This window comes from Procambarus clarkii, chromosome 7 (assembly GCF_040958095.1).
Source record: "Procambarus clarkii isolate CNS0578487 chromosome 7, FALCON_Pclarkii_2.0, whole genome shotgun sequence".
Classification (NCBI taxonomy): Eukaryota; Metazoa; Arthropoda; class Malacostraca; order Decapoda; family Cambaridae; genus Procambarus; species Procambarus clarkii.
The window spans coordinates 19,386,030-19,410,201 of NC_091156.1; the positions used below are offsets into that span (position 1 = coordinate 19,386,030).

The following is a 24,172-nucleotide window of genomic DNA, read 5'->3' on the forward strand; positions in this document are numbered from 1 at the left end:
AGGGAGAAGGAGAAATTGTTCGCTAAGACATCGTTTAGTAGACCAAGATGGTGGTGGTTAAGCTGGTGGTGGTTAAGCTGGTGATCGACATTTGGCAATTAAATTAAATACCGACATTCTTAATTATATACAGAAAGAAATCACAGTTATAACACAATTATGAGGTACGAAATGCAATCGAGGAAAATAAGGTAAAAAATAAGTAAAAATAATGCCCAAAAAATACGGAAGTTTAAAATATTTCGCTAAATCTGCTATGGAAGAAGAGGAAGGAGGTACTGGAAGATGCTCTTGACACTGGTGAGAGTTACTCGGTGTGCTGGGTTGATATAAACATATGACAGATCATATAGGTTTACATTTAAGTGTGAATGCGAGCAGATGCTTCTCGCGCATAATAATTAGTTTACTTATAGAAACAAATGGTTGTTAAGTACCAGGGCGAATCATCTTAACAACATTAATACGAACTTAACGAGGCCACTGGGAAAGGAGTGAGACTATCCCCCGATATTGGTCTCTATAGTGTAAGTCTTTCATATGACCTATTGTAGAAAACGTTACATCCAAATTATTTCGTAAATTTGAGTACAGCTAAACTAATACTTATAAATTATGATATATAAAATTATTGAGAAATATTACACGTTGACGTTGTCTCCTGCCTTTTCAAACATTAATATATCACCATAGTCTGTACCGTTATCTTGAGAGGTTATCTTGAGATGATTTCGGGGCTTTAGTGTCCCCGCGGCCCGGTCCTCGACCAGGCCTCCACCCCCAGGAAGCAGCCCGTGACAGCTGACTAACACCCAGGTACCTATATTACTGTTAGGTAACAGGGGCATAGGGTGAAAGAAACTCTGCCCATTGTTTCTCGCCGGCGCCTGGGATCGAACCCGGGACCACAGGATCACAAGTCCAGCGTGCTGTCCGCTCGGCCGACCGGCTCCCCCGTTAACCAATGCAAAATACCGCAGAGAAAATAATGAAAAATAACGGGTTTACTCAACTATAATTTAATAGTATAACAGACTTTTTGTTAAGCCGAGGTCAGGACTTGTTGATATGTGAATGAAACGTGTCTCGAGGTATAGAAACGTGTCGCGAGCTATAGAAACGTGTCTCGAGCTATAGAAACGTGTCTGGAGCTATAGAAACGTGTCTCGAGCTATAGAAACGTGTCTCGAGCTATAGAAACGTGTCTCGAGCTATAGAAACGTGTCTCGAGCTATAGAAACGTGTCTCGAGCTATAGAAACGTGTCTCGAGCTATAGAAACGTGTCTCGAGCTATAGAAACGTGTCTCGAGCTATAGAAACGTGTCTCGAGCTATAGAAACGTGTCTCGAGGTATAGAAACGTGTCTCGAGCTATAGAAACGTGTCTCGAGCTATAGAAACGTGTCTCGAGCTATAGAAACGTGTCTCGAGCTATAGAAACGTATCTCGAGCTATAGAAACGTATCTCGAGCTATAGAAACGTATCTCGAGCTATAGAAACGTGTCTCGAGCTATAGAAACATGTCTCGAGCTATAGAAATGTGTCTCGAGCTATAGAAACGTGTCTCGAGCTATAGAAATGTGTCTCGAGCTATAGAAACATGTCTCGAGCTATAGAAATGTGTCTCGAGCTATAGAAACGTGTCTCGAGCTATAGAAATGTGTCTCGAGCTATAGAAACATGTCTCGAGCTATAGAAATGTGTCTCGAGCTATAGAAACGTGTCTCGAGCTATAGAAACGTGTCTCGAGGTATAGAAACGTGTCTCGAGGTATAGAAACGTGTCTCGAGGTATAGAAACGTGTCTGGAGCTATAGAAACGTGTCTGGAGCTATAGAAACGTGTCTGGAGCTATAGAAACGTGTCTCGAGGTACAGAAACGTGTCTCGAGGTATAGAAACGTGTCTCGAGCTATAGAAACGTGTCTCGAGCTATAGAAACGTGTCTCGAGCTATAGAAACGTGTCTCGAGCTATAGAAACGTGTCTCGAGCTATAGAAACGTGTCTCGAGCTATAGAAACGTGTCTCGAGCTATAGAAACATGTCTCGAGCTATAGAAACGTGTCTCGAGCTTTAGAAACGTGTCTCGAGGTATAGAAACGTGTCTCGAGGTATAGAAACGTGTCTCGAGGTATAGAAATGTGTCTCGAGGTATAGAAATGTGTCTCGAGGTATAGAAACGTGTCTCGAGCTATAGAAACGTGTCTCGAGCTTTAGAAACGTGTCTCGAGGTATAGAAACGTGTCTCGAGGTATAGAAACGTGTCTCGAGGTATAGAAATGTGTCTCGAGGTATAGAAACGTGTCTCGAGGTATAGAAACGTGTCTCGAGGTATAGAAACTTGTCTCGAGGTATAGAAACGTGTCTCGAGCTATAGAAACGTGTCTCGAGCTATAGAAACGTGTCTTGAGCTATAGAAACGTGTCTCGAGCTATAGAAACGTGTCTCGAGCTATAGAAACATGTCTCGAGCTATAGAAATGTGTCTCGAGCTATAGAAACATGTCTCGAGCTATAGAAATGTGTCTCGAGCTATAGAAACGTGTCTCGAGCTATAGAAACGTGTCTCGAGCTATAGAAACGTGTTTCGAGCTATAGAAACATGTCTCGAGCTATAGAAACATGTCTCGAGCTATAGAAACATGTCTCCAGCTATAGAAACGTGTCTCGAGGTATAGAAACTATGCCTGGAACTCCTGCGTCAAGGGGAATATTGTGCAGTAGTAAACAGGGCTTTGGCAGCATAAAGGCGTAGCTATGTAGATTCTACTCTTCATTTATTCGAATATAGTCAGGATGACAGACCTTCCACAAGCGACCGCGGCTGACTGGCAATAGTTATTTGGTTTACCATCAACGTAACACACCATCGTTTGACTGATATATGTTTGTTGGCGATCCTGGTACAGTTTACAAGGTGTTAAGTCTCTATAACGACGCTAATTGTATTTGTCTAAAATGTCTATGGATTGTTCCTCTAAGTATATCTTTAGGAATATTCAGTTGGGTCATAATGCAACTTATAAATACAGTGAGTTTGAGCGACTCCGGGGAGCCGGTGGCTGAGCGGACACAACACTGGACGCGTGATCCTGTGGTCCCGGATTCGATCCCTGGCGCCAGCAAGAAACAATGGGCAGAGTTTCTTTCACCCTCTTTGATTTCTTTGGAGGGGAGCCGGTCGGCCGAGCGGACAGCACGCTGGACTTGTGATCCTGTGGTCCTGGGTTCGATCCCAGGCGCCGGCGAGAAACAATGGGCAGAGTTTCTGTCATCCTAATGCCCCTGTTACCTAGCAGTAAATAGATACCTGGGAGTTAGTCAGTTGTCACGGGCTGCTTCCTGGGGTGGAGGCCTGGTCGAGGACCGGGCCACGGGGACACTAAGCCCCGAAATCATCTCAAGATAACCTCAAGATAACCTGACTCATGTGTTTGTTGCTGTTCTAGAACAAGTAATGGACGCTTCAGGTCCCACATATATTTACAGCTGGGATTAGTTACATGAATAAGAGAAAAATGTGACGTATTAATTTGAGGAATTTTTAAACGTATTCCTTATGATATCGTTGAGATCCTCGTTACTAGCGAGTTGCTGGTGTAGTGGAGATCACGTCGCTGGCGGTGTGGTGGAGGAGAGCCAGTCGATATTATATTTATAGAGCCTTGTAGCACAGTTGGCTGCGTTCTCGGCTCGCAATTGGGAATCCCAGGTTCAATTCCTGGGCAGGGTAGAAATGATTGGGTATGTTTCCTTTCACTTAATGTCTTTGTTCACTAAGCAGTGTATAGGTACCCCGAAGTTACGAAACTGTTGTAGGGTTGCATCCTGTGGAGGGTCATTGATTTGACCTGGGGGTGGGGGGTGGGGGTGGAGGAGATCTTGATGCATGCCTCCAATGCATTGCAACTTGTGCAATGGACCTATTAGCGACATGCTTCACCTCACCTCATCTCCTTCACTTTATCCTCGAGTATATATCATGCAGCAAGATATATATATATATATATATATATATATATATATATATATATATATATATATATATATATATATATATATATATATATATATATATATATATATATATATATATATATATATATATATATATATATATATATATATATATATATATATATATATATATATATATATATATATATATATATATATATATATATATATATATATATATATATATATATATATATAATTCCGCTATGGCTCTTTAGATGTTTATTTTTGTCCTCAAGCGAGTGTTTATCCTTCATATAAAATGTACATATTTCTGACTATATATTTTGAAGGTGACACTGTATTCTGGATGACATCTCGAAAAATGGGAACCTCTTAGGCCCCCCATTTCATCATGCTAACTTTTGCCATTAAGGGGGTAATGGCCGTCATTAGCGAGGGAGTGGAAGCCATCGTCCATCAGTCATGTGTGACATAGCGCTATATACCCCCGGTATTTACTCTATCCCGGCTCTGTGCTCTTATCTGTTTGCTGAAGATAAACTCAGGACACTGAAGCGCAGTTGAATATTGATGAATATTAAGTATAAAATGTTGATATATATATATATATATATATATATATATATATATATATATATATATATATATATATATATATATATATATATATATATATATATATATATATATATATATATATTTAGTGTGTGTGTATATCAGGTAAATGTCAAGAGCATATTTCATTTTAAGAGGAAGAACGATCGTAACATTTTAGACCAAACTCAGTGTGTGATAAGGACGGTGGTGGGAAAAGTCTTGGAAATGAACAACAAATAACTAATGAGAACACGGGGGGTAAAAGAACAATTGCAGGTAGAACACTTTTACAAGTATACGTCTATGAACACGTTCAGTAAATAACTCTTCACTTGAAATATTATGTTTTCTGATCTGAAATGATTGAAAATTGCCTGAAATTCATAACTGAAATATGGATATAAATTGCGGCCTTGAATGGATCTTGCTCAGTAATCAAAATAATTCTCAACAGTCCTGCGAGAATGATTCTGGTTTTCTGTATGAGCAAAAATTTGGTGTTCAGATTCACCAGAAAAAAAGACTATATTGAAATAATTATTTTGATGATTTACCATAGAAAACCATTTTACTTCTACTTGCAATCATTAAATCAAAAGAAGAAACATATTTTAAATCTGAATTGAACAAGAGACACAGGAGGAAAACATTTTGGGTATATCAGTCAGTCCAACATAAAATAACACGATATACTGATAATGGGTCAAATGACTACAATGCATATTGTTAATTACAATATTAACATTGTTGATATGTTGGGTCAACATAACATATGGTTATCAATCAACATAAAAAGAAAATAGGACAAAAATCAGAATTAAATGAATATTAAACCGGTTGTCAGTCACTAACTCAACAGAGAGGCTCCTAGTTACAAGGAGACACTAGTTACTAACTAACCCAGGGCTGAAGAATCGTACAAACGGGCTCTAGCATAGCCTGGAAAACAACAGAAAATAAAGAGAAATGAACATACAAAAGGATGATATCTTGTACCACAAAACGGTCCAAGATCACGCTGATAATTGGCAATAAAAAGGAATAACAGAACATTAGATTAACAAGTAAAAGTTGAAAAACTGGAACTTAAAAAGGGAATTATGGATATTTGACAGGGGAACTGATATTTAGAAAGGAAAGATAATTAATATGGTGTTAGGTATAACCTATAAGAAAAATAAAAATAAGGTTATTCATGGATATAAAACATAACTAAATGTATAATTATCCATTTTACATCAGCAACGAGCAGATACATTGAATTGTCAGTTTTCTTCTGGAATTCACAGTACACGATGCTCGTCAGAACACCTGTGATGGAGACAGACTTGGCTCTCCCGTCTGTTCCCTTGTTCCGACACTTCAATTCATAACATCTATTGTAGGGAAGTATTAATATATCCCCCTATGGATATCGTGCATCCATGTGACGGTTGGTGTTGAGCCAGGGAGTCAGCTGTGCCCGCCTACATTGATATTTCGCATTATAACAAAAATATATATAAACTTCGCGTAAATATGGCAGAAACTGTATTGAAAAGCACAAAAGGTTTAGTGGAGTCACGATTTGGTTACAGTGTTGATTACATGTTGGCAAAGAGCCACCCACCTGCCCTTACAATCCCCAGAGACAAACATCATGGCGGGCATTCACCTATATGACTCTACACTCCGAGAGACATACAGGCTGGTGGCCATTCACACACCTGACTCTACACTCCCAGAGATATATACATATATACTTACTTTCTTCAGACATCCTTAAAGCGTCTTGAATTGTCTTTCGGTCGTTCAAAATTAAATTTCACTTGCCACTCGTGGGAGCGTGATGTTCATGGTAATATTTATCATCTGCTGTTGTAGTGGTTCTAGTTCGAGCGGCTTGCGTTCCGAGATGAACGGTGATCGGAAAGAGCTTATCGACGAGCGGTGATCGGAAAGCGCTGATCGACGAGCGGTGATCGGAAAGCGCTGATCGACGAGCGGTGATCGGAAACTATATCTGGGTTACCTCTACTTCAAGTAGATGTATATATAGCCAAATATTTACTGTGTAATCTTTTCTGGAACATGTTTTATAGATATATGAAATTTTTTGTGTAAGTTCACAGTCAAGATGAATATTGGCTTCTTAAATAGGTTTAACGATCACAGCGCACTCGGCCATCTCGCACATAACTGAAACCAAACTTGTGATAGTAACCGCTCGGTGAACGAGGAGCCAGATGCTACATCAAGACGCTGTTTTAACATTTAATGTTTGACTTTTATTGACTGGTTCAGTCCGGCTCGATAGTTCCTCTAGCAGGCACCACAACTTTTTACTGAGTTTCGTTCCTCTTCACTATACAGTCACACTGACCCTGCCTGAGCAGGTATTCCTTCAATAGAAACTGGTTTTTAGTCTATGGTGTAACGGGTTACTTAGGGACATGGGAGTTGCGTCTATGGGAGATGCTGGTGGTAACGAGGGAGGCGCTGAAGGTTGACTGGGCTGAGGTGAGGGAGGTGGCAGTGTAGTGGTGGGGGTGGTGGCGGTGTGGTGGTGGTGGAGGGTGGCAGAGGTCCCGCGCCGTCACGCAGTGAGTCACCAGGTACCACCCACCACACCCTCCACTATCACCCACCACATCTCCCACCATCACCCACCATCACCCACCATCACCCACCACACCGCCTCCTCCCTCGCTCCTCCTTCATTCCCCACTCAAAACACTCAATAATCACCAAACCCAATACATGTTTGGTAATTAATAACGAGACCTACGCCAGATTTGTTGGGTATTACTTACTCTTAAGTTAACGTGTCAAGGGCCATCAAGATCTCTAATAGCGTCCTAGTGGAGACCATTAAAATAGAATATGATACATTGTTTACCATCCCTAGTAGCTTCATCTCGTGACTAATAGTACAAAACAAATATAATTTTCTTTGGTTATTATCGAAGCATGAACGTGGAGAGATGTACAGTCTCGTACTGATCACTGCCTCGGGGGATACCATGCAATTCTACCATTAATGACGATATTTATCACCTTATTAAATAGTAAAATTCCCGGAAAATAACTTGGGCGCAACAAGTGATACTAGGTCGGATGATTTGGAGCAAAATAATAACTGTATTGCAAGTCTAATTCGAAAAGATGAATGTGCAATTACTAATTGGTTTAATAATAATAATTAATTGTGTCGGGGGACAAGCAGGCAGTGTATATATATATATATATATATATATATATATATATATATATATATATATATATATATATATATATATATATATATATATATATATATATATTTATATATATATATATATGTGTGTGTGTGTGTGCGTGTGATCAGGTGCATTATGTGATAGAAAACGCGCCCAACCATTTCTGTCCTTGACGGGAATCGAATCCGGAATTGGCGATTGTGAGTCGAGAACGAACCCGACTGGACTACCGGGACCCCGGAATAAACTTAGTCTGAGAAAGATAACATCACAACACTAAAATGTGTTTTAACATTTGGAGGTCCGTTTACATTTATGCATCAGTTCTACACTACATGAAGGGTTACACAGTGGGTCAAGAGTGCTGCTAAATAATCGACATCACACAAGATATGATTTGTCAAACACTAACCTTGACTAACTTGACTAACGAATTTTTTTTTTATTAATACATTAGATACATCTGCATTAGTGCAGCTACCGTAGACTATATGAAGTGGAGTACAGTGTGTCAAAAAAGATAACTAGGTGATGCTATAAAAATCCCCATCACACAGGATGGTTAGTCATACAGAGGCATGTGATAGGTAGTCTTCACTAGCAAGTAAAAGAAATGTTCGCGAAAGTCTACGGTGACGTCCTGCCACGTTCAATTATATCTCTCGGCGGGTGTTGACCAAGTGGTCCCCAACTTAGTCTTCGGTTTCATCTAGCCATAACACCTTAGCTTTACTAGGATGAACACTGACCTTTGTAAGGATAACAGTCGCTGTAATCCTGTTGTTCAAATGCCACTGACGCAGAACGATGCCCAAGGCCTAGCCCTGTTGCCTCTCATGTCATAACATTATGGCTAAAATTCACATCGAAGAAAGTCAGAACTAATGATAAACTTTGCAATGGTATTACATTTTTCGATTGATCGTCGTGAGTAGTGCAGATGTAAGGCCTGCCAAATGATATATGATCAATCAGTTATTGTCGAATAATAATGCGAGACGACACCGTGTTCTACACAAGGAAATATGTTTTTGAAAAGTCAGTTATCACGATGCCAACTGGTGATAGCGACAACTTCACTGATAATTTAAGAAAGGAAATGTTACACAGTTCTTTACAAATTATCATTTCGGTACACAATAAAATAGCTATGAAATCCATAAGTAAATACCTGGTGAGATAAACATCTCTTAAGATTTATTGAGGAGTATGATCAATATACAACCCACATTAATACACCTCTCCACACACCCCACATTAATACACCTCTCCACACACCCCACATTAATACACCTCTCCATACACCCCACATTAATACACCTCTCCACACACCTCACATTAATACACCTCTCCACACACCCCACATTAATACACCTCTCCTCACACCCCACATTAATACACCTCTTCACACACCTCACATTACCTTGGTAAAAGCAAAATAAATATGAATTATTAATTATTAAAAAATAGAAGAAAAGTTTTTATGCAATTAACAACAAACAATCATCAAATGACCCGGGCTCGACACTCATGCTGAACGGGGACGTTTGGGCACGTTTCCTTACAACTAATGCTACTGTTCATTAAGCAGTCAATAGATCCCTGGGAATTAGGTAACTGTTGTGGGTTGCATCCAGAAAAAGCTTCGATATGCATAACTTTTTAATGCTTATCTTTTTAAATAACTTTTTTTTTTAACATACTGTTTTCCAGATACTGGTGAAATATTATCACTGCTTTTTAAATAATTATTACATTAACTCTTTTTTTAATCTGAAGTTAGTTTTGTCTCAGATTATCTCATCACAATACATGTATGACGTCACAATACATGTATGACATCACAATACATGTATGACATCACAATACATGTATGACGTCACAATACATGTCTGACGTCACAATACATGTATGACGTCACAATACATGTTTGACGTCACAATACATGTATGACGTCACAATACATGTATGACGTCACAATACATGTATGACGTCACAATACATGTATGACATCACAATACATGTATGACGTCACAATACATGTATGACGTCACAATACATGTATGACATCACAATACATGTTTGACATCACAATACATGTATGACATCACAATACATGTCTGACGTCACAATACATGTATGACGTCACAATACATGTATGACGTCACAATACATGTATGACGTCACAATACATGTATGACGTCACAATACATGTCTGTTATTGTAAGGTTCTATTGACAGTTTCAAACTATTAATTTCCGGCCTCCCTGCAGGAAAGATGTGAGGTGATTATTGCGTATTAAGTGGAGCTAAACTTAGCACAGAAAGATGAGTGAAGTGAGGGCCGCTATACTCGGGCAGCTCCTCAGGTCAAACTCATTAGTATCTTTAGAGAACCTTTGGAGGAGCACTGTGGGATCGAACCAGTGTCCTGGGGTCACCCAGACGCGTACTGTACCAATGGGTAAGTGATGGAAGGTTCCACAAACAAGGGTAAGGCTGGACTCATGAGGAATCTGGAGCCATCGAGCCGGCAGCCAATCCAAGTTTTACATGTAGCTCGCATGCTCCATAGCTCTGTCTGGGGATACGCAGGACGCGGGTTCGATGCCCACCATTCTACTCCAGATATTTTCTCACCGATATACCACGTTACTGTGATTTCATTTTAGACATTAGTATATTGCCTGAGTATAATTAACTGTAATTAGGTCATTAGATATCTTCCATTAGCTCTCCAGTTCCCTCACCGTGAACCGTAGATTCACGTATTTAACCTTAACTAAGGAGGGGAATGTTGACATTAACAGGGGACTAAACCCGGCTTAGCACTGCTCAATGTCCGGGTTAAGTGTGGGTAAGGACGTGCAGGTCACCTCCCCGCAGGTCATTACCATTGATGAGCTCCTTTATATGGATGAGCTTGTCTCACCTGGCTGGAGCCACGTGCCCTCCACTCTGTCCGCTCTCTAGATCACCTGCTTCGTTGTCTGGGTCGCCGGTGTTACTGATCACCCTATGGTACCGTTGTTAGTGAACGGGTGTTCGTAGAGTGTTCGTGAGGTCATATGTGTAGTACAATACTCTATAGTATTTAGTACATCAATGATTGTAGTACAATGCACTTAATTTACGACGTTGTACAATGTAGTACAACGCTATGTATGCGTCAGATATGGCAAACAATGTTGCACAGTGCTGTGTTTTGTACGTCAGATCATTTAGCACGGTAGAGCAGAGCCAGTAACAGTGCAGTTGGTATCTATACGGCAGCAGATTTGTATCAAATCAGAAATTGTCTTGGAAGTATACATTTTGAGGCACTGAAGAATGAATAATTGTCATTTTCTCGTGAGAAAATACTTTACATTTGTTCTGGTTAAGACGTAACGGCCATAAACTTAACTATTAGCCACCGAGGACCTGTGTTTCTTCATTGTTGTCACTCTGCGTCGCCGAAAATTACCATAGTTATCAATTTCGTTACATATATACATGTAAAATTTTGTTACATATTTGTAAAAGTTATATTGATCGTTATTACACCTGAATTGCTTGCAATCATGTTGCCAAATGTGCGGTAAAGATGCTTCCATGAACCACTGTGGCGGTGTTCACACAAGGCCTCATCCTGGCCTCTCTGTTAGTGCTTTTTATTTTGTACACTATGGTACACATTGTATAAAATAAGCAGTCATATGATAAGTCCCGGTTTACACATATTCACGTCTTCTGTGTGTAGGTTGGTTAGGTTTGGTGGGTGGCTTGGGTTCGTGAGCTTTAGCACCTCATATCTTGTTTGTTGTGGCAAATCAAGAGTAAATCAAATGACTAGACCATCGGTCGCTGGAGCCCGCTACTCCTGATATAGGTTTCAGTTTTTCTGGTGCGCATTGAAACATGAGTTTGTCTTCTGCCATTCCCTGACAAGCTTGATTGTAGCGACTGTGATTGTGGACAGCAGGATGCCTTTTTTTTTTTACCTAAGGTAAGTAAATTGGAGGGTTTGATCAGTGTCGATCTGGATATGAGTGGTGAGACATTTTCTTGATTGTTAACTCGGTTGTGTGGGAAGGAGTTTCCGTTCAGCGGGAACAAACCCTGAAAGACTGGATAGTTTCTCTTCCCCCACAGCCACGTTTTGATGGATGTTTCATCCTCGCATGTTTGACACAGGTGGGTACAGACACGGACGACCTCCATCTATATATTAGCAGGCTGAGAGCTTTCCCTTCCCATAGCTCATGGAAAACCTTACTCCTCATCCTAAGGTATTCCCTGGAACACGACCCGCTAATCGGTTGACAAACAGGTACCCAATTACTGCTGGGTGAACAGAGGCGGGCAGTTAAGGATTGGTGTCCAGTCAGATCACACACAGGGCGCGGGGCGAGCGAGTTACCATTGCGCTACCAGGTATGTTGGGATGAAATGAGGATAGCTTTCAGGTCTGACGAACATAGTTGCCCTCAATGACTGTAACTGCTCTTATAGTTGCAACTATCCTTCCACAGTTTCCACAAGCAACTCAAGTAACTTCCGGCGGGTTGGTCACGCAAGAAGAGCCAAAGATATGGGAAGTAAATCTCGCACAGTTTTTTTTTAGATAAAAATCTTCTTAGATATCATAACAATCCCACTCTGTGTTGGTGCTGGTTGAAGCCGCCAACAATTATATTGCAGTGATCTATATGTTGCAATAAGAGTCAAGTTTACCCCTAAGTATGCTGCTTGGGTCACCACCGTACCATTGAGGTCTGCACTATGCACACGCTACTATTGAGGCTCTGGGGCTTATGGGTACTTTAGAAAATATTGTTTGCATTGGATCAGGGTTCAATGGGGGGGGGGGACATACACAGTCTTGTTAAAACACACTGCAACACCTTCTTAGTTTTCTTGCAAAATGTTGACCCAGTTATCGGCTGTTTTTTTTTCTTTAGTTATAAAAATATATATGTCGAGGCTTTCTGTGGCTGGTATATATGTGAGGTGTGAACGGACCCCCACCTCGTTAACAACCCTTCCTAGTTGTTACTGGTTGAACACGGACGAACAGTTGCGGATTGGTAACAAATCTCTTCTCTCTGTTTATCTCTCTCTCTCTCTCTATCTCTCTGTTTATCTCTCTCTCTCTCTCTCTCTCTCTCTCTCTCTCTCTCTCTCTCTCTCTCTCTCTCTCTCTCTCTCTCTCTCTCTATCTCTCTGTTTATCTCTCTCTCTCTCTCTCTCTCTCTCTCTCTCTCTCTCTCTCTCTCTCTCTCTCTCTCTCTCTCTCTCTCTCTCTCTCTCTCTCTCTCTCTCTCTCTCTCTCTCTCTCTCTCTCTCTCTCTCTCTCTCTCTCTCTCTCTCTCTCTCACTCTCTCTCTCTCTCTCTCTCTCTCTCTCTCTCTCTCTCTCTCTCTCTCTCTCTCTCTCTCTCTCTCTCTCTCTCTCTCTCTCTCTCTCTCTCTCTCTCTCTCTCTCTCTTCAATTAAAGAATTGAAATAAATTAATCACCGGTAGATTTCCCATAATTTTTACTTTTTTTCATAAAAATCTGTTTTTCCAACTTGTGCACGTATTACACATCGACCTTAGCGTTGAGAGGTAAACAATACAGTGCTAACCAGGGCACAGGATGTAAATACGAGTACATAACGAACGATACATATTAATCCAGACGACGTTTAGCAAGTGAGTAGCATGCAGGCAGTTGAGGCGCTGAGCGGTGTTTGAGGGGCAAGGGGTCAGAGTTGCTGCTGGGCTCAGCACGGGGCAAAACATACTGTTATAGAAAAGGTATTACCAGCCATGCAAGATATACGATACATTGAACGTGGGAGACCTGGAAGAGGCTCACGCTTGAGACTTGAGAGTCCCACCTTAGAGCGTCCGAGGAATACTCCAGGCGGTATAAGCATGCGTTTATCTCTTAACCTCTGATACTTACCTCCCCTGACTTGTGCATCTGTAAGGAAAGTTTACCAGAGTCTGAGTCGTCATGGGAAAATTGGGGGTACATCATGCCAATTTAGCACTAATGTTATTAATACTGGTAAGCATCGCCTTGCTCATGGCTTCACATATATCACTAATCAAAGGAACTTTAGAAATTCTTGGCCATCATAAATAAAAAAGATCTACATCTACAGCTACTAATTGTTCTTGATCTACAAACAAAATAGTTTAATAGTGATTTATATAGAAATATTGGAAATATTTAAGTAAATCTACAATCAAAATATTTAATTTACATACTATTTAACGAGTATATATATATATATATATATATATATATATATATATATATATATATATATAGATAGATAGATAGATAGATAGATAGATATATAATTAGATATATTTAGATATATTTAGATACGTTATTTAGGTTTCAAAATATTATATTCATTATAGTATTATATATATATATATATATATATATATATATATATATATATATAAATATATATATATATAAATATATATATATATATATATAAATATATATATATAAATATATATATATATATATATATATATATATATATATATATATAAATATATATATATATATATATATATATATATATATATATATATTGATATATATATATATATCATATATAGCCTGCATATATATATATATATATATATATATATATATATATATATATATAAATATATATATAAGGAAGGCGCAGACATGGACCACATGACTCAGTATGCTTCATTGACTTTTAACTGTCAGATCTCAGTATAGTTTCCGATATATTTTAATCCAACATTCAACCTTACGTGTCTGCACGTATCGATGAACACACAGTGTGCAAAACACTCTACTTGTGAACACTTGAATGGTTTGTGATTATATATACTTATTTACCAATGAAACATAATTGTATTAAGCGTTTGACTTCCATCGTCTCGAAGATGATTGTTATGCATAGGCGGACCTTAGTTGTTGCTACATGTGAAAAGCGTTAGATTTGGCTGTCTTACTGAGCGGTTACTGAGCGGTTACTGAGCGGTTACTGAGCGGTGCCTGAGGGTTACTGAGCATCTGGTCAAGCAGCTCTCTCCTGCACCCACCGGCGCCATTGTCGACGACCTCAGGAGCCAGCTTCGTCGGCCGCTACTGGCCTGGTTAGTGTCTAGTGGTTAGTGCTAGAGCAGCGTGACCACACGTTTAGCCGTGGACTGCTATAGTGGCCTTCTTATCAAAACTGGGTTATCGTTGTCTTAAGACTCCTCAGCACGACAGAGGTGTTCAGCATCGCGTTACGAGGCACGATGGAACACCTCACACGCCTCTGTTATCGTCATCACTCTCTCTGGGACACCTGGGACAGTCCCCCGGGACCCCTGGGAGAGTCACCTGGGACAGTCCTCTGGGACACCTGTAACAGTCCCCTGGGACACCTGGGAGAGTCCCCTGGGACACCTGGGAGAGTCCCCTGGGACAGTCATCTGGGACACCTTGGACTCCTGGGACAGTCCTCTGGGACACCTGGGACAGTCCCCTGGGACAGTTCTAAGAGACAGTCACCTGGGACAGTCACCTGGGACACCTGGACTGTTCTCTAGGACACCTGAGACAGTCCTCTGGGACACCTGGGACAGTTCTCTGGGACACCTGAGACAGTTCTCTGGGACACCTGGGACAGTCCCCTGGGACACCTGGGACAATCCTCTGGGACACCTGGGACAGTTCTCTGGGACACCTGAGACAGTTCTCTGGGACACCTGGGACAGTCCTCTGGGACACCTGGGACAGTCCTCTGGGACACCTGGAACAGTCCTCTGGGACACCTGGGACAGTCACCTGGGATAGTCCTCTGGGACACCTAGGACAGTCACCTGGGACACCTGGGACAGTCACCTGGGACACCTGTGACAGTCCTCTGGGACACCTGGGACAGTCACCTGGGACAGTCCTCTGGGACACCTGGGACAGTCACCTGGGACAGTCCTCTGGGACACCTGGGACAGTCACCTGGGACACCTGGGACAGTCACCTGGGACAGTCCTCTGGGACACCTGGGACAGTCACCTGTGACAGTCCTCTGGGACACCTGGGACAGTCACCTGGGACAGTCACCTGGGACACCTGTGACAGTCCTCTGGGACACCTGGGACAGTCACCTGGGACACCTGTGACAGTCCTCTGGGACACCTGGGACAGTCACCTGGGACAGTCCTCTGGGACACCTGGGACAGTCCTCTGGGACACCTGGGACAGTCCTCTAGGACACCTGACACAGTCCTCTCCGGATGCTGTGTGGTGTGTAGTCAGAAGATAACGTGGGACGAAGGCCGCGTCGTTAGAGAATTAAAACAACGACTATACACTTATATTTGTTAACATCATCATGCTTGAATGATAAGGCGACTAGAGACTGCCTACTGACCCCAACAGGCGCTCACATCGACGTACGTCTAAAGCCAACTACATCTACGACAACATGAGCGTCAGCGGTGTGCCTGAGGACCAGAAACCTCCCCCTTTCCCCCCTTTACTTACGCGGAAGTTTCGGGCCAGGCTGACGGTACGTCTTGAGGTATTTGTCGAACTGATCAGCGGTCATCGTACTGTTGAAAAACTCGTGGATCCGGTTGGAGAGGCGATCCTTCAGAATGAGTTTCTCCTTTTCTTTCTCTGATGGTGTAAGGGAGGAGCCGGGAATGGTAAGCAGTGTGAAGGACTTGTGTTGGGGGGCAGAGAGAGAGAGAGATCCACCTAGCGAGTGGCTTTTCTTGTTTAACTCTTCTCAGAAACAAGGTCTTAGATGATGCGAGATGGATGAAAGAAAACGGGAGAGGTGAGGTCCTCACCTGAGGCCCGAGGTGAGATGTCAATGGTGAGATGTGTCCAGTAGATGACAGAAAGCAGGTGTGTTTACACCTCCTTGTACAGGCAAGACTGGTGCAGCATTTGCAACACTCGAATTTGGGCCATGGGAAGTTGTCCACTGCCTAGGGCTGAGTACCTCTGGAGGGCTGAGTACCTCTGGACTGCTGAGTACCTCCAGAGGGCTGAGTACCTCCAGGGGGCTGAGTACCTCTGGAGGGCTGAGTACCTCTGGAGGGCTGAGTACCTCCAGGGGGCTGAGTACCTCCAGGGGGCTGAGTACCTCCATTGGGCTGAGTCCCTCTGGAGGGCTGAGTACCTCTGGAGGGCTGAGTACCTCTGGAGGGCTGAGTACCTCCATGGGGCTGAGTACCTCTGGAGGGCTGAGTACCTCCAGGGGGCTGAGTACCTCTGGAGGGCTGAGTACCTCCAGGGGGCTGAGTACCTCCAGGGGGCTGAGTACCTCCAGGGGGCTGAGTACCTCCATTGGGCTGAGTCCCTCTGGAGGGCTGAGTACATCCATGGGGCTGAGTACCTCTGGAGGGCTGAGTACCTCCAGGGGGCTGAGTACCTCTGGAGGGCTGAGTACCTCCAGGGGGCTGAGTACCTCCATGGGGCTGAGTACCTCTGGAGGGCTGAGTACCTCTGGAGGGCTGAGTACCTCCAGGGGTCTGAATACCTCCAGGGGGCTGAGTACATCCAGGGGGCTAAGTACCTCTGGAGGGCTGAGTACCTCCAGGGGGCTGAGTACCTCCAGAGGGCTGATTACCTCCAGAGGGCTGAGTACCTCCAGGGGGCTGAGTACCTCCAGGGGGCTGAGTACCTCCAGAGGGCTGAGTACCTCCAGAGGGTTGAGTACCTCCAGGGGCCTGAGTACCTCCAGGGGACTGAGTACCTCCAGGGGGCTGAGTACCTCCAGGGGACTGAGTACCTCCAGGGGACTGAGTACCTCCAGAGGGCTGAGTACCTCCAGAGGGTTGAGTACCTCCAGGGGGCTGAGTACCTCCAGAGGGCTGAGTACCTCCAGAGAGCTGAGTACCTCCAGGGGACTGAGTACCTCCAGGGGGCTGAGTACCTCCAGGGGGCTGAGTACCCCCGGAGGGCTGAGTACCTCCAGAGGGCTGAGTACCTCCAGAGGGTTGAGTACCTCCAGGGGGCTGAGTACCTCCAGGGGGTGAGTACCTCCAGGGGGCTGAGTACCTCCAGGGGGCTGAGTACCTCCAAGGGGTGAGTACGTCCAGGGGGATGAGTACCTCCAGAGGGCTGAGTACTTCCAGGGGGCTGAGTACCTCCGGAGGGCTAAGTACCTCCAGGGGGCTGAGTACCTCCGGAGGGCTGAGTACCTCCAGAGGGCTGAGTACCTCCAGAGGGTTGAGTACCTCCGGAGGGCTGACCCGTGTCACAGGGTCAAAAAAATGTCAAGGAGAAACCAACTATGGAAGAGTTGATGGTGGACTGGTGGAGATGATGGTGAAGATGATTGTGTACAGAGGGTGGTGTACTGGTGAAGATGATGGTGACGATGATAGTGTACAGAGAGTGGCTGATAAGCTGTGAATGTGATACAGTGACTTTTGTTGATAACATCCTAGTCTTTGTGAATTATTTTTTTCCAAAAGTTCATTTAGTGTCTCTCCTGATTATAGAACATGGTGAAAATTGCAAATTTCTCAATTTGTATTACAGTCTAACATATATATACTTGGCTGGCAGTTATGGCTAGAGTGAGAACCAGTCATTAAAGTGGTTGACTGTTGTGAGTGTTATTGTTGAGTGGAAACAGTTAATGGCAGACAGAAGGTTAGTAAGCGTTGATAATACGCAGCAGTCAGGAAATACCTGCAGTGAGCTTTAGCGCCGTTAATTAGTCAAGAAAGTTAAGTAATAGGCTAAATGATGAGACGATGGATGGAGAAGATTGCCTGAGCTACACGGGAGCCTCGCTTGCTCCACCCGACGCCCGCCCGACGCTCACCCGACGCCCACCCGACGCTCACCCGACGCCCGCCCGACGCTGACCTTGTCAACAGTCTGAACAACGTTACGACGGTGAGAGTCCGCTATTCGTTGACATATTTTACTGTCGGTTCTCGTGGTTCTGGGGATCCGTGGTAAATATGTACCGTATATTATTATCATTATTATTATTAATGTAGATGGAAAACGGCCCGCTTTCCGCTGCTGGGGTTGCAACAGTTTCAAGTATCTGCTCGTTGGCTGTAGCACCTGTATCAAGCTGCACAGCTTCTGTACTCTCAGAAAATGTAAACATTTATCTTATTGAGCGCTTCTTTAAAACGCTCAAATGATACAGATTCGCTGTAGAGAGTGAGTGAACCAATGTTACTTAAATCGTACATCTCTGCGACTCCCTCTTTTTCCTGGAGAGCTTGAGAGGAGACTTACCGGCGGCGGTGCGCGTTGTCTTGTAGTGACTAAGACACTGGATCCTCAAGTTGTCCTTCATGTGCTCGTCCTCGGGGTAGTAACGCTGCCTGCGTGACGCCAGCTTGGGCAGCTCCTTGAACTCCAGGGCTGTCAAAGTTCCCCAGGTTTTTCATTTCATTATTCTTTTTTTTTTTGTTTTGTTTAGAGGTTTTGTCCTTAATATGTCTCCTTTAGTAGTCATGAGCCCCAAGTGGGCGGTCACACACCCGAGTCATACGTTTAGCGCTCATCTCTTAGTCCCCTGACACTCTCTTACCCTGCTGGCCGCTGTGTTCGTCGCGTGTGAGAGGTGCGCGGGGCAGCACTGGCCGGCGCAGGCATACAAGCACCAGGACAAACCAGGACACAACAACCAACGTGCACTGATCAGGAGATTGTGGTTCACACTAATTAATAGGATGGGGGGGGGGAGAAGATAGGGGAATGAGGGGGTGGGTGGTAGATAGATGAGGAAGGGGAAGCTTCATCACCACCATCACCACATCACCCGGCACGCCACAACATAAAACCCTCACACACCCGTCTCTCCATCACAGTTGTCACCTAACCCCTGCTCCTTGTCTCACTACCTTCTGTGGTGTCTGGCGTGTGTTACTGGCGGGAGGCTGTGTAGGGCGGCGCGGCCCTGCGGCGTGTGGCAGCAGGGCGTGTGGCCTGGGCCCCGGCACGCCTCCCTGCGGCGTGTGGCAGCAGGGCGTGTGGCCTGGGCCCCGGCACGCCTCCCTGCGGCGTGTGGCAGCAGGGCGTGTGGCCTGGGCCCCGGCACGCCTCCCTGCGGCGTGTGGCAGCAGGGCGTGTGGCCTGGGCCCCGGCACGCCTCCCTGAGGCGTCAAGGGAGGCAGGAGTGGCAGCCACCACGCTGGCTCACTTACTATTGCATGAAAAACCGGGTTAAGAAAATATACGGTTTTAAACTGAAGCCCATTAAGAACGGGCAGGCAGGTGTTCAGGGCGGAAGTTGAAGCATTAAGGGCAATATCTTTGTCCCCTTTTAGAGATAGCTTTGATGTCATTTAACGTTTTGTTGTGGAGTAAGTTTAAAGCTCTTTAGCTCCAGAAATCTGTGCATTATGAGAAATGTAATTAAAAATGATATTATTTAAATGGCCCGGTATATGTTTCGCATGAAATATTAATTATAAGTTAAAGAGAGTATATTAAGAGTTACCAGCGCAAGGAAGTGGTGTGAGTTTCGGAGAGCTGTTGTTATTTAAGTTCATTTAGTGGTTTAGAGGCGCTGTGTGCAGGGTTGTTACAGACGCGCGCGCGTGCGCACACCTCACGCCACATACTCGCCTAAAAAATTTAGTGTAAATTTTGTATCGGTTCAAATTATATCCAGATCACCATGCATGTCTCGTGAGACTCTAGAGTGACAGTTTATATTTAATTTATAGGTGAATAAATTTGTTAGGCGAGGTGTGGCGAGGTGGTGGGAGGTTTGGCGCCAGCCCCACCTCCTCCCATGTACTGGTTGTCTCACTGGGAGAGACATGGTGTATTATCTCAGTGGTCAATGTTAAGGGGTGATCCCGACACAATGTTTCTCTACTCCCTGACACTCTTAAGGCAGCTGCTGGCCTCTGACCTCCACATCTGGCCTTGCATGCACCTATTGTATGAACTATGTTATTGACATTCGTGCAGTTGATGCAGAAATGTTTCCATGTAGATGCAAACGGGAAACTTTAATTTTAATTTCTGTTTGAACAAACACTCCGTCACACACACACACACACACACACACACACACACACACACACACACACACACACACACACACACACACACACACACACACACACACACACACACACACACACACACACACACATTGATGATGCAGTACATGACTGATTCACTGACAGTGTTGCTGCATGCCTGCACGCTTAGCCAGGATTAGCGTGCTTAAGAAACAGCTTATTTCATAAACATGAGTCTTCAACCGTCCAAAGGTACATTTAGTCGGGCGCAACACAAGAGCAACACACACACTCGCCTTTTGTCACCCTAATTCCTTGACTTGTCAGTGTGTATTTGAGTCAATGTCCGGAGAAACATGGCGTGTCAGTATATACATTCCTCCTCCTCCTCCTCCCTGAGTCAGTATAAACATTCCTCCCCTTTGGTCAGTATCATAAAGGTCAACCCCCTTCCCCTTGGATGTTTGTCAGTGGGGACACCATAAGCAGGACAATCAGCGCTAGCAGAAGCAAGAGAGATAGTTATATAGTGTCAATTTCGCGACCGTCAACTTGGCTCAACTTCTCTGTGTCGCTTACTGGAAAGCGAGCCGCGTCTGAGGTCGAGAAACCAGTCACCCATCTGTACCAGAGATGGTCTTCAAAATATAGCCTAACAATTGGTGTGCATTTCATTTCTCTATTAATGCTTGGCTGGATCACTATAAAAATTAAACGCCTAATTGTGAATGTAACTTTCCAAATCAGGTTATATGAAAACTGGACTAATAGTGGACTGAGCAGAGGTCTGGTTCAGGTGGGGGACTGTGTGAGATCGAGCAGTTACTGGAGAGAGAGAGAGAGAGAGAGAGAGAGAGAGAGAGAGAGAGAGAGAGAGAGAGAGAGAGAGAGAGAGAGAGAGAGAGAGAGAGAGAGAGAGAGAGAGAGAGGCGGAGAAACAGAGAGAGAGAGAGAGAGAGGGAGGGACACAGAGAGAGAGAGAGAGAGAGAGAGAGAGAGAGAGAGAGAGAGAGAGAGAGAGAGAGAGAGAGAGAGAGAGAGAGAGAGACGGAGATAGAGACAGAGAGAGAGAGGGAGAGACACAGAGAGAGAGAGAGAGATACAGAGAGAGAGAGACATATATATATATATATAGAGAGAGAGAGAGAGAGAGAGAGAGAGAGAGAGAGAGAGAGAGAGAGAGAGAGAGAGAGAGAGAGAGAGAGAGAGAGAGAGAGACAACGAGAGAGAGAGAGAGAGAGAGAGAGACAACGAGAGAGAGAGAGAGAGAGAGAGAGACAACGAGAGAGAGAGAGAGAGAGAGAGAGAGAGAGAGAGAGAGAGAGAGAGAGAGGGACAGAGAGAGAGAGAGACATAGAGAGAGAGAGAGACATAGAGAGAGAGAGAGAGAGAGAGAGAGAGAGAGAGAGAGAGAGGAGGACCTACCAGGGGCTTCCTCAGCGTCCTTGATCTCCTCCTTGCAGAGTTTGGCCACGTTCTCTGGATCATCAGGAGGGAAGCGGGCACGGGCCTTCCTCTTCCACTGGGGCTGCCCTCCGGCAAACTCTACACACGCCAGGTGCTTGGGCCCTGTGTACCCAGCCTGAAGCGTTATATACCCACTACACCTACACCACAACACGCCCAGGGCGGCACTCTCACACAACTCTCACTCACTCTCACGGTCATAGGGTCGTTGGGGAGACATATTAGGGAACTGGCATAATATATTATATATATATATATATATATGGCAAGGCTGTATACATATTATTTATACAATATATACAGAAATAAATATAGATACGTATTTAAAATCATCTCTTATTTAATTTATATATTATTGAGACCAAAATAGAAATGTCTGCTTATATGATTAACGTAGTTAGGTTCATTATATTAAATTGCAATACTTAATAAAGATAAGGAATTAAATTTGCTGAAAAATGAAAAACATATTATTTGGGGGATGCAAAAAATATATAGTTTTAAGATACAAATTTAAATACAACATTCTTAAGAATTATGCCAATACTTAAACACAAAATATATTTCATTCACAGTAGTTGCACTTTGATCTTGATATATGCAGTATATCAAGGTAGATATATCAGGTATATGACGTATATATGAACACGAGGAACTGAAGGGTCTCACCAGAGGAGTACTTTTTGTCGTCCAGCGCTCCAGACCTGTGGAGGAGAGTATCCTGTTAGAGGCGGACTGATCTACAGTTAACCTTGCTATCCTTGCTATAGTCTGGTGCACACACCTGCTGTGTTGCTGCCTCACACCTGCTGTGTCACTATCACACACACCTGCTGTGTCACTACCACATACTTGCTGTGTCCCTACCACACACCTGTTGTGTCGCTATCGCACACCTGCTGTCACTACCACACCTGCTGTAACTACCACACACCTGATGTGCCACTACTACACATCTGCTGGGTCGCTATCACACACATGCTCTCACTACCACACCTGATGTGCCACTACTACACATCTGCTGGGTCGCTATCACACACCTGCTGTCACTACCACACACCTGCTGTGTCACTACCACACACCTGCTGCGTCGCTATCACACACCTGTTGTCACTACCACACACCTGTTGTGTCACTACCACACACCTGCTGTGTCACTGTCACACACCTGCTGTCACTACCACACACCTACTGCATCATTACCATACACCTGCTGTGTAACTACCACACACCTGCTGCATCATTACCACACACCTGCTGCGTCGCTATCACACACCTGTTGTCATTACCACACACCTGCTGTGTCACTGTCACACACCTGCTGTCACTACCACACACCTGCTGCATCATTACCACACACCTGCTGCATCATTACCACACACCTGCTGCATCCCATATAAACCTCTCAGTGTTGCCACAAAAGTGGATAAACCTCTCAGTGTTGCCATAAATGTGGATAAACCTCTCAGTGTTGCCATAAATGTGGGTATAAACCTCTCAGTGTTGCCACAAAAGTGGATAAACCTCTCAGGGTTGCCATAAATGTGGATAAACCTGTCAGTGTTGCCATAAATGTGGGTATAAACCTCTCAGTGTTGCCATAAATGTGGGTATAAACCTCTCAGTGTTGCCATAAATGTGGATAAACCTCTCAGTGTTGCCATAAATGTGGGTATAAACCTCTCAGTGTTGCCATATATGTGGGTATAAACCTCTCAGTGTTGCCATAAATGTGGGTATAAACATCTCAGTGTTGACATAAATGTGGATAAACCTCTCAGTGTTGCCATAAATGTGGGTATAAACATCTCAGTGTTGCCATAAATGTGGGTATAAACCTCTCAGTGTTGCCATAAATGTGGGTATAAACATCTCAGTGTTGCCATAAATGTGGATAAACCTCTCAGTGTTGCCATAAATGTGGGT

General features: G+C 43.8%; 1 protein-coding gene across 23 annotated transcripts in view; it reads right to left on the minus strand.

Moving 5' to 3' along the window:
• Positions 1-24,172, minus strand: part of LOC123761393 (uncharacterized protein CG45076) — a 148,832-nt gene that overhangs the window by 32,181 nt on the left and 92,479 nt on the right. For 15 of the 23 annotated variants that reach the window (XM_069313833.1, XM_069313820.1, XM_069313725.1 and 12 more), the window contains 5 exons: positions 22,916-22,950; positions 22,205-22,348; positions 16,302-16,436; positions 13,728-13,745; positions 5,478-5,516 (listed from right to left, as the gene is read on the minus strand). In XM_069313833.1, the coding sequence (XP_069169934.1) occupies positions 5,478-5,516; positions 13,728-13,745; positions 16,302-16,436; positions 22,205-22,348; positions 22,916-22,950 (371 nt within the window). Of the gene's footprint in view, positions 1-5,477; positions 5,517-13,727; positions 13,746-16,301; positions 16,437-19,034; positions 19,164-22,204; positions 22,349-22,915; positions 22,951-24,172 lie in introns of all 23 variants that reach the window. The other 8 variants (XM_069313737.1, XM_069313784.1, XM_069313791.1 and 5 more) reach the window with 5 other exon arrangements.